Source organism: Stigmatopora argus, chromosome 4 (genome assembly GCF_051989625.1).
Source record: "Stigmatopora argus isolate UIUO_Sarg chromosome 4, RoL_Sarg_1.0, whole genome shotgun sequence".
NCBI lineage: Eukaryota > Metazoa > Chordata > Actinopteri > Syngnathiformes > Syngnathidae > Stigmatopora > Stigmatopora argus.
The window spans coordinates 18,269,959-18,281,702 of NC_135390.1; the positions used below are offsets into that span (position 1 = coordinate 18,269,959).

General features: G+C 42.0%; 2 protein-coding genes across 3 annotated transcripts in view; both read right to left on the reverse strand.

Annotated features, from left to right (window-relative positions):
* Positions 1-233: 233 nt before the first annotated feature.
* On the reverse strand, positions 234-9,929 carry drd2l (dopamine receptor D2 like). The gene is made up of 8 exons (XM_077599647.1): positions 9,642-9,929; positions 5,608-5,978; positions 4,284-4,393; positions 4,068-4,204; positions 2,754-2,956; positions 2,383-2,466; positions 1,952-2,297; positions 234-926 (listed from the first exon to the last, which is right to left on the reverse strand). The coding sequence occupies exons 1-8, from the start codon at positions 9,745-9,747 to the stop codon at positions 730-732; spliced, it is 1,554 nt and encodes a 517-aa protein (XP_077455773.1). The 5' UTR covers positions 9,748-9,929; the 3' UTR covers positions 234-729.
* A 677-nt stretch (positions 9,930-10,606) lies between these two features.
* xrcc1 (X-ray repair complementing defective repair in Chinese hamster cells 1) overlaps positions 10,607-11,744 on the reverse strand; it is a 13,031-nt gene continuing 11,893 nt past the window's right edge. For both annotated transcript variants that reach the window (XM_077599645.1, XM_077599646.1), the window contains exons 17-18: positions 11,087-11,162; positions 10,607-11,021 (exon numbers count right to left, since the gene is read on the reverse strand). In XM_077599645.1, the coding sequence (XP_077455771.1) occupies positions 10,914-11,021; positions 11,087-11,162 (184 nt within the window). In that variant the 3' untranslated portion in view covers positions 10,607-10,913. The remainder of the gene's footprint in view (positions 11,022-11,086; positions 11,163-11,744) is intronic.

Genomic DNA, 11,744 nt, shown 5'->3' on the forward strand with positions numbered 1-11,744 from the left:
TGGGAATAAAGTGAAGCCATCACATCTTGTTCTCGTCTCATGTGTCCTTCCCTGTCAATCGAAGACGTGGCCGAATTTGGAGTGACAGCTCTGGGAAAAGTGGGCGGAGAGATGAAGACATTTTGCATGAAGAAACATTCCGTTCGTCCATTTGTCTCATGCTGACATTCTGTTGATGAATGCGCTCACAAAATGCGAAACATTAATAATCACTTTAGGGTATCCGTTCAACAGCATGTTATTTTTTTTTTATTGCATTCTAATGAGAGACTGGCAATAAAAAAAATCCAGTTGTCATAAAAAATACAATACACAAAGAAAAATATTACCCAAAGAGACTAGCTATGTTTTTTGAATGAATAAAAATACTAAATAAATAAAAGTATGAAAAATAAAATAAAAAATTCACAAAATAAAACGGAATACTAGAAAACGATTCTGGATGTGTATATTGTAAGCAACGTGTATCAGGCAAAATGTATCAGTAATCAAAATAAAAAAATACAACAATGCACATGCTAAAATGTGTTCTTCTATGACAATAATTTTAAAAATGCCCAACATTTTACATTGACAATGTAACATCAATTTTGATTTCTATTTAACAGTAGTGTAGTAGAACTTGAACCTAAATGAAAAGACAAGGACAGTGATAGACATCCAATCCATTCGGTACCGAGCGGATTGGACGTCTACCGCCGTCATCACCTGGTTTTCCCGAAACGGCGGTCAACAGAGGAGGATCTTGATGAAGGCCTTGCGGAACTCCACGTTGAAGGTGGTGTAGATGACAGGGTTGACGGCACTGTTGAGGTAACCCAACCACGTGACGGCGCTGTACAGGGACGGCGAGATGCAGCAGCTGGCGCAGTGGGCTTTCAGGACGTGCGTCAGGAAGAACGGCAGCCAGCAGATGATGAACACGCCTGCGGGGAAAAGAAACAAAAAGAAATATTTGACATATAACATCTAACAATGCAACACAACACAATATGTACAACACAAAACAACACAACAAATGTTGGTGTCGTACACACAGTGGCGGTCCGTGCATTTTCTCGTAGCGCCTTCAACGAATCAATCCACCCTCAAAACTATTTTATGGCTATAAACCCTCTACTGCAGCTACAGCTGCGACACATAAAAAATCATCAATAATAACCTCATACAATTGAAATATTATTTAGGAATATAGCCATATTTTACTCACCAAAAATCCTTTTAAACTGTACACAATATCCATCCTCGTTTCTTTCCTCCTTATTTTCTATAGACATCGAAGCTAATGCTGAAAGTCGAGCCTGTCCTGTCGTATTTCTGGCATACGTTTTTATTCGATTTAGTGCTGAAAATGTTCATTTCCGGTTGCGACAGGCTTGCTAGCTTCGGAGTTGACCGCCCTTTCTTAATGATGTCCGTTTTTTTCTGGAAAAGCCCTTCTGGAAAATGGCTTTGCCAGCAAATCTGCAACCAAATCCATTTGTTTTCCTCCGTCGGCCATTGTGGGTTGAGTTCGCTCACTCTGGCTTTGGCCCGCCTACTCTATCACTAGCCAATCATAGTTGGTGAAAGCGATGACGTATCCCTAAGCCTGCGAGAAGGCCTGGTGTCACCAAATCGAATTCTGATTGGTTAAAGCAACAGTCTTATCGACGCTTGTTTAATGCAGCAGAGCCTGCAGATCTGATTGTGAAGGCCTTGAGGCAGATTTCTGACCCTGGCAACAAATAATGGCTGAAATGTGATTGGTTAAATGCTTCAATATGAAAACACACATCTGGAAGCAGTGCAACCAGGTGGAAAAGCAATGAAAGGAAGCTAACAGACAATTTGGAATTATTTCATAAGTATTGATAGACAAAATATAATATATGATTCAGATATTTCTTAGGCCAGCAGAGAAGGCCTTCAAGGCCCTGACGGCCCGCCACTGCGTACACGTGATATTCACCTAGCACGATGGCGAGCATCTGCGTGGCCTTCCTCTCCTTCTGCTGCGACACCCTCCCCCTGGCTCGCTCCTTGACGATGGCCGCCCAGCTGCCGCCGCCGCCACTTTGCTCCCGCCATCCTTCGCGGCCCCGCATGCCGTCCTCCAGCGTGGGGGGCCGCGGCGTCAGGGCCGAGCGCAGCGTCGCGCACGGGTGTTTCGGGGCGGGTCCCACCGACACCGACATGGAGACGGTGGCCCGACAGCCGCGGGCGGAGGACGTCCGCTCGACGGGCGGCCCGGCCGAGGTCCGCTCGGGCTGCGGCAAGAAATGACCCGGTTCCACCTCCAGGGGGTGCACCAACGTCTGCCGTGACCACCATACACTTAGCCACGTTAGCCACGTTAGCAAAAAAAATAAAAAAACATTTTACATTCTGTTGCCGACTCACAACTCGCTTGCGCTGGGGGGCCGCGGTCGAGGGTCTCAAAATCAGAGCGCACAGTTTCACGTCTTCTGGTTGTGTGCATTTATTCTACAAGAGACAAAGAAAAGGACACAACGTTTGTAAACAACATTGCAAAGACAACATCTCAAAAAGTAAACAGTCCAAAACTCCCTGGCAAGAAAACACTTTTGCCCGAAAACCCACAAAATAACTATAAAAAAAATTCCACTTCTGGAAAAATTGGATGGGAAATCTAAATTACGAAATCTTGGAGCATTACAAGTCACTTTCTATTGTTTTGGGGCCACTTTTAGGTCACTTCCTGTTGATTTTGCAGTATTTTAGCTCACTTCCTGCTGTCTTTTCGCTGTTACCTTTCTGTGCCTCTGTGGTTCCGAGGCTTTGGGCACGCGGCGCCCAGACGGGGGTGCCGTGCGTCGGCCGCGCCGGCGTAGGACCAAGCAGATCTGAGCGTACACCAGGAGGGTTACGATGAAGGGCACGTAGAAGGACGCCACCGACGAGTACACCACGAAAGCTGGGTCGGCGAAGCTGCACGTGGTGCCTTCACGGTACGCTGGGGGAAAGGAAAACGCAAGTGTTACATTTTCCCGCTGATAAAATAGTGAACACTAGCATCACGATGGAGGACCAAAGGGGACAGAAACATAACAATAGATCTTTTAATATTGACTCTGCATATTCTCTACCTCGGTCCCAGTCTGCAGAAGTTCCCCATCTCGTGGAAGACTTCCTGTGTGTGGTTCCAGGTTTTTGTCCAACTTTACGTCTTTTTGAGACTATCCGTTTTTGCTACCGAAACTCGTAGCTCGTTTTGTGTTTTTGCTGCTTTTCTGTCTTAATGATCCCATTGACTTTGATTTTCTTTGTGCTTTGTGCTTTTTGCTTTGTTGTTCTGCAGCCTTTGACTGTTCGGTCTAACTTATAACTATGCCTTTTCTTGCTACTGTCACAATGAAATTTGCTGATTACGGGCTGAATAAAGTTATCCAATCCAATCCAATATGTCATTCATGAGCCCCAAGATGGAATAATTAATTAAATAGTGTAATAATGATGTTTTTTTTAAATAAAACATGCCTGTATTTTCCGTTTTTAGGATTTTGGAGGAAACCGGAGTGCCCGGAGAAAACCCATGCAAGCCAGATGGTGAACATGCAAACTCCACACAGTGAGGATCCCCCCAGGGCTCGAACCCTCGACCCCAGAACAATGTTCCCTCTATTTTTTTGTTTTTCTGGGCAGAAAGACAACCTCCCTTGAGTACTGGTGTGAGCAACATCATCATTGCTCGCTATGGGCACACACCAGTATCGCACCTGCCATAAGCAGGTCCATGTCTACTACACATAAATGATTTAGTAATAATAAAATGTAATGATTAATATCTATGAATGGACGGCCCGGCGGATGAGTGGTTCGCGCGTCGACCTCACAGCTAAAATGAATACATAAATAAAAATAAATAAAAAATAATAATAATTGGGATTTTATTTTGTGCGCTCCATATGATTTGCTGTGCGCAGAGAAGACGAGAGTAGTGCGCAATTGCGCACGTGCGCAGCTTAGAGGGAACATTGCCCCAGAACCGTGAGGCCGATGCACTAACCACTCTTTTTTCAAAAAATTGAAAGAGTAAAGATGCAGTTTTTTCTTTTTTTTCTCACCCGTGTTGTTGAGTCCAAAAAGCAGCGGGCAGGAGATGGCGAAAGAAAGGAACCAGACGGCGGCGATCATGAGGACCACGCGCCTCCTGGAGCTGTAGCGCGTGTTGTACAACAAAGGCATGGCGACGGCCGTGTACCTGCAACGGGCAGCCAAAACAAACGGACGACTGACTGACTGACAGCGTCCATTCCGTAGACGCCATCTCAACGGCGTACCTGTCGATGCTAATGGCGCACAGGTTGAGGATGCTGGCTGTGCACATCATCACGTCCAGAGTAAGCAGGATGTCGCAGTGGATCAGACTAAAGCGCCATTCGCCCACCACCTGGAAAAGATTTCATTTCAGTTCACTTGGTATACGTTCTTTGAATAGCACACTTAGAAAAAGACTCCCCCACATGGCACAATGTTCCTGCCAATATAGTTTTCTAATTAGCCCCTTAACATGAATAGTTCATTGTCAGCCGAGACAAGAACCCCTTCAATTATTAACTCTCATATTTTAAGATAAGTCACTTATAGGGGTTCAAACGACAACCGCTACTAAAATAATTGCTGCCAGAGGAATGACAGCCGTCAATTGCGAGTCGGGAGTGAAACTAAGAAGCATTTTTCTTCATGGAAAAATTGGACAGTGAGGATTCTAATAGTGTACTTGGCAACAAGAAGGGCTGGCAGGGATCGTTTGGTCTGCAGTCAAACATGATTAGAGTAAAAAAAATGATTTCATGTCTATGGCAGTGAATGATTTAAGGGCTACCAGCAAAAAAAAAATCCTGGGCATTAAGGATAATGTAATAATATGATCATTTTTGCATTTACAAAAAAAAAAAATAATCGTGATAAAAACAACGTGAATACTGATTTACAGCAGTATTATATACAGCTGTACCTCTACTTACGAAATTAATTGGTTCCAGAAGGTTTTTCGTAACTTGAAAAATTCGTAAGGAGAGGTGTACTTTATATGTAAATCCTCTAATTCGTTCCACGGTCCTCACACAACTACCAACTAAACCCAGTAATACCTCACTAATTCACTGATCGACCATCACGGATTCACCACATCGCGGCTTTTTTCATTCATTCATTTCTGAACCGCTTTATCCTCATTTGGGTCAAGGGCGGTGCCAGAGGCTGGGGACACCCTAAATCACAATTGGAGAGTATTTCACTGGTCACTAGGGGGAAGTATCTATCTTCAGGAGTCAAATAATTGTAAATAAAGGGTTTTAGAACTCCAAACAATATTAAATAGACACCATAAAAAACACTGTTCTATTCACCTATCGCGGCAAGTCCTGGAACCAATTTAACTGCGATAAACGAGGTATTACTGCACTAACATTTTACCTACAATAATGAAGAGGCACTGTTTCTTCATCGAATGTTAAATCTGAGAAACGCAACAGAATCTAGACTGAATTTAAGATTCTTTTGTGGGCCATATCCAATAAAATTTTACCAATTGACATATATTTTCAGTTCTCCATAAAAACGGTCACTAGTCACTAGGCCTAAACGCGGTTGTAAACCCACCTCCAGATAGACCCCCCACGGCATGACCAGGGTGGCCAGCAGCAGGTCGGACACGGCCAGGGAGACGATGAGGTAGTTGGTGGTGGTCTGCAGCGCCCTTTCCCGCGACACGGCCACGCACACCAGCACGTTGCCGAACACCACGCAGAAGATGAGCAGCACCAGCAGCACGGCGTAAAAGTTGTACGGCGGCGAGGGCGCCGAGGACGCCTCCCCGCTGCAGTTCCTCAAGGAGGACGGCGGGAGGCTCGAGGGGGCGCCGGAGGAGTTGAGGTGAAGCGTTGACAGAAGAAAGGACCATGTTGGAGAAGGGGAAGGGTCGGCGGAGTTGTTGTAAGAAGTCATGGTGACGCTCCGGTGGACATGGCCGCCTTAAAAAGAGAGAAGACAAAAGTGAGGATTGTTTTCCGAGCTGGCGGGGAACTCGATTGGGGGTCTGACGGCGGGGATTGAAAATGTCAGGGCTGACGATGACTTCAGATTGGATGGAGGAAGGAAACTAAATTGGCTTTTATACTGGAGAAACAACAACACTGTTGCAAGAACTGTAAGTATTGGGATGCAAACAGTAAACAACAAACATGAATGACTTCAAATACTTGATCATTATTAGGACGGATATCGGCATACATTGACTCTCGAGATAACATTTCTCAGAAAGGGGTGTGGGGGGGGGGTCACTGAAAGACCAAGTGGCATTCAAATTTCTTAAAGAGAGGAATGAAATTGGCCAAAAATATCTTTTTTTTGTAATACCGTATTTTCACGACTATAAGGCGCACTTAAAAGTCTTAAGTTTTCTCCAAAATAGACAGGGCGCCTTATAATCCAGTGCGCTTTATAATCCAGTGCGCTTTATATATGGACCAATACTAAAATTGTTATCACGATAAAATAAAATAAATCAGTGGATAGGGTACAGCATCCTCTACAGCTCTCACAACTACGGCAAGCAGCCCCCGACTCTACTATTTTCCCCGTAGAAAAAGTACTGCGCAGTGACTTCTGGGATATACAGTTCTTTTGTCAATACACCCAGTATGATGGCGAGCACACTAATTTGGTGCTCGCGTCATTCCAACTGGACAAAAGAACTCCTGCCGCCAGCTGCTAGCTACTATTTGCGAATGGATTGTGGGCGCCTGGACGAACGTATAAAACTCAGCGTTTTCGATGACTCAATTAGACAATTGTTCAATTCGGACACAGAAAATGAGGACTTTGATTGATTTGTGGGTGATGATGACATGACTACATTGTAAAATGGCTAAATAAAGTACAACCAAACTCAGTTTGGCTTCCGTTGCCTTTTTAAAAACGTGTTTTTAGCGTGTGTCCGTATGTTTAAGCTGGTGTGTTTTGCCATGCCTGACTGCGTCTTAAAAAACGGTGCGTCCCGTGTGTGTGTAAAATACAGAAATAGCACTCGTTACTGACACTGCGCCTTTAAATGCGATGCGCCATATAGTTGTGAAAATACGGTAATTCATTGGCTGCCATGGACAGCGATAAACATCAATCCCTTTTGACAGGTGTTTTGGATGTCGATCGCCGTCAATGGCAGCAAAATGTGAGTAATCAAAAGATTTCCCAAATGAATGGGAAAGAGACTTGGAATTTACATTTTTTTTAGACCATCCTTGACTTGCCCGAAGCAACCAGCTTGTTATTGATCTGACACACAAACTGAAGAATAATAATGATTTGAGTGGAATTAATTTCACTTTAAAATTCATCCTGAATCAAAATTGCATTGAACAAGACAGACAAACAGATGTCTTGGTTGGTTGATCGATATCCAAACAACAGGACCGCCATTTTCATTGATTTCAACCTCAGTTTCATTTTTCAAGTTTCCAGATTTTTTTGGTCCAGCTGTCCTCACGTCAAATCAAATCAAATCAAATATTCCTGCATGCACCAGAAAAGCATTTAAAAAAAACGACCGACTGCTCCAGGGACGATTTCTCGTTAGGGTAACTTTAAAAAAAATTAAATTCATTTTGAAAAACACTTTGAACCGATAAGATCTATTGACAGAACGTTTTAATCATCCTGCATCATTTAAATTGCCACATTAAATGAAGGTTCTTCTTTGCTATGTACATCTGCTCGGCCATCTGTGTCTAAAAAACAACAACAACAAAAAACAAAGCATAATTGCCAACAGAAATGATGTCGGGGGAAACATGTTCACTAATCTCATTAAAGGAAACCATTACCACAATGTTTCAGGTGGTAGAACAAAAAAAAAATCACATCCTCTAGATTTAATAATTCAGCAGTCAATTAATTCAGCAGTCACCTAACGTGACTAGTTTCTAATTAGGATCCTATTGAAGAGGCACTTAAGTATACATAACAGAAAGTTTCTTCCCAGATCATAACGTTGGCGCCATATTAGAAGTTGACCAGAAATGGACAAAAGTAGCCTAAAAATAAACCAACATTACAAAATTAATTTAAAAAAATTCACCCGAAAATATGCACATCTTCCGACAAAAAGTTCTAAACATTTCAACAAGAATTAAACAAATAATTGGAGCCCAAAATGCAGCATTTTTAGTGACAAAAGTGTAGCATAATTGATGATAAATGACTGGCCTGAAAAATAACAAACAACCCAATCAATTTCCACTCATTCAAATTTGAGCACCAAAACCAGTCTGACATTTAAACATAAAATTTGGTGTTCACGTTGAAAAAACACAAGTAGGCCAACCTTTTGGTTTCTGCTTTATTTTTCCTTTCCTTTCCATTTCCGGATAATTAAATCTGGATGACGCATGTCACAAAATTCTTAAATCGCAAGGTAATTTCTGCCAAATGGAATTTTCTGGAGTTGTGATGAACATTTGTGAACACGTGTCATTAAGTTTGGCCACCTGGTTTTCTTTCCGAAAAGAGCATCATGGTGTGTCCTTGAAATGACTTCTTCCATTTGAAGCTGCTATAAAACGGCATTGTGAACAAACATCGTTCTATTATGCCATCAAAATGAGTGAGACTTTGACCTACAGTTTGCTTTTTGACAGCATAGCTCCAGTAAATATGTATTCATGCATTCATTATGGCTAGCTCCAATCTGGTTGAGGGTCACCACTGTTTACTATTCCATCAGATCTGGGAAGGAAATACTATATATATATATATGTATTTACTTTCAAAATGCATAATGAACCATTTTTTTCCAATCTGCTTTTCCATGCTTTTCATGCAAATTCCAATGTGGTTAGCACGTTGGCCTCACGATTCTGGGGTCGTGGGTTCGATCTCAGGTCGGTCCTAGAGTTTGCGTGTTCTCCCCTTGTGGGTTTTCTCTGGGAACTCTGTTTCCTCCCACATCCCAAAAACATGTTAGGCTAGCTAGCTAACTCTCTAAATTGCCCCTAGTTTCGAGTGATTGGTTGTTTTTCTCCTCGTGCCCTGCGATTGGCTGGCCACTGATTCAGGGTGTCACCTGGTGCCTGTAGTTGGCTGGCATAGGCTCCAGCACCCCCCGCAACCCTTAAGAAGATAAGCGGTATGGAAAATGAATGAATATATAGTATATAAAAACGCATGTATGAGTGATGGTCAGTGTTAAACGGGATGTAAACAACATAGCTTGACTGAATAGGACTCAAATATGAAATAAACAAAATGTTATGTATTATTTGAAAAAAAAAACAGTCAAAATACAATATATGACATATTTAAAATCATTCGTTTTATCGAAATATATATTTTCCGTTTTTTTCTCCCAGTTTATTCTTTGGCCTGTCATTTATCATTCTCTATTATGATGACTCCTTTCTCAATATTTAATTAGCATAAAATTCCCACACATGAAAAAAAAGTCAATAAAAAACACATTTCCTCTATTATTCGCTCACTTATAAAAGAACATTTGTGAAACCATAGTTGAACTACATAAAGCTACTATTTAAAAACAACAACAAAACATCTCATTATTTAATCATTACCCTGGAAACATGTCAGTAGTATATGGGAATGTAGTAAATAGTAGATGAAGAATAATACATTGGTCATACCGGCTGTCGGTTTGTTTCTCCCGGGGCTTCCTCCTCCGGCGTGGCCGCCTTTGGACGTTCGTGCTGGGCTGCGCGAGGCATGTGAGGGAGGTGGAGCTCCAGACATGCGAGCACATTCTGGGTCTCGACGTGACGGGCTCCAGCTGGCCTGCTATTGGCTAGGAGGAGGAATTTATTGATGGGCGGGGCGTCGGTCTGTTTTTTTTAACTCACCTGAGGCGTTTTGATTGACAGGTGACTCAGTCAATTAAGAAGAATCTGAAGAAAACTCCCTCGTCAGACTTTATAGTGAATAAATGAGTGGATCATAAACGGAGCGTCATTCACCTTAAAATAGACATTACATTGAAGCTATTTCTAGTAAATTTATCGTTTTAAAAATCAGAACATTTAGTGCAACCATACATTAAAAAAGTAAAATTATTTTTCATTTTTATTAAATAAACTCAAATATTTTTTCAGTGCAGGGCTAAGTGTAGAGGCACAATTTTCCACCCCAGCAAGTATATAATTCTCATTATTCAAGGGAAGCCTCTGGAGGTGCAAAATAAGGATGTTAGTTAAATTTATGTGAAAATCTATCTTTTTTAACAGCTTCTTTACCTCACTGGCTGGTCTAATAAATGAAGGTTTCTGTAGTGCTGTATCACACACAGCTTCCCTGGTTTCTTGTTGGTCGATTACCTCCATCCTGCCTCTTCCTTCTGCATTTTTTTTCATAGCATTCATCTCATTCCCTGCCCTGGACAAGGCTAGATGTCCAATTCTGGTAAGATGGGCTGTGAACACTCATCTTTCAGTGCGATTCAGATCAATGGGAATGAATGAAAGACCTGTAAAGGTTAAAAAGAAAATAAAAAGAATAATTGATAGGTTAAACATACAGACCTTTGAGAACATAGAGCCAAAAACAAACCTGACATACATACTAAACCTCAGCTGAACTAAAATCGACTCACTCGAACTCAAAATTGACTTGAGTTTATTCAAACAAAAATAAGAAAAATGGCCTTGCACGTGTAGTCTCTCAAGAACAATATTAGAAAAATGTACGGCTCGTGGAACCTTGCACCTGACTTTACGGCAGCCTCGTAAAAAGACTCTTTACAACTTCTCCGCTGCCATCTTAAATCTTCCACCCCAAAAACAAGTTCAAATTGATGAACTCTTCTTCACTTAAATCACAGGCTAACAGCGTGTAGCATTAAAAAGTAAACATCTGTATTTCGTGCCAAGAAAACATACTAAAATAAAACTCAAAAGTGTTTTTTTTTATGGCACGACGGTGTACGGCTGGTAGGGCAAAAGCTTCTGCCGTTTGTTGATGGCGTAGATCCACGCCGGCTTGACAAAGTTCAGGTTGCCGTTCTCCATCAGCGCCTGCAACACATTCACATCCACACGTAAAACTCAAATGGAGAAACCCAAAAGAAGAGTGAACTCACGTCTTCGAAGGAGTCGTGCCATCCTTCGCCGGTCACCACAAAGTGTACCGTGTCCGACATGTAGTCTTCCAGTTCGCTGTAATGGGTCAACACACAAAATGTGGAAATACAGTAATCCCTCGAATATCGCGGACAATGGACCCATGGCCACAACAAGAAAAAGGACTTGGACTAAAACTCCCATTAACCTGTTTTTTTAGATTTATATCAAACGGAGAGGAACTATTTTCACTGAGTACAGTATTTAAAAGATAGATATTAATACATTAGTCTTTTAATATGCTTCTAGCTGTAATATTGAATAAATATACACTTTTTGATAATTGTACTTGTGTATATTTCTGTATAGGTGCAAAACATGTACAGTGGTACCTCTACATACGACCAGCTCGAGATGCTCGAGATACGAGGAAAATTTTAAGGAAATAATTAGCTCTAGATACGAGAAAAATTTTGAGATGCGAAAAAGCCAGGTGGCCATGACATGAGAGGCTGTCTTTTTTGCCGCATCTCTTTCGTGTATAACAGATATCTACGAGGACTGGCCGGTTTCTTCATACGAGTTTCTCCTACACACGGTGTCCCTCACCTGGTGCCCGTAGTTAACTGGGATCAGCTCCAGCACTCCCCGTGACCCTTGTGAGGATAAGTGGTTCAG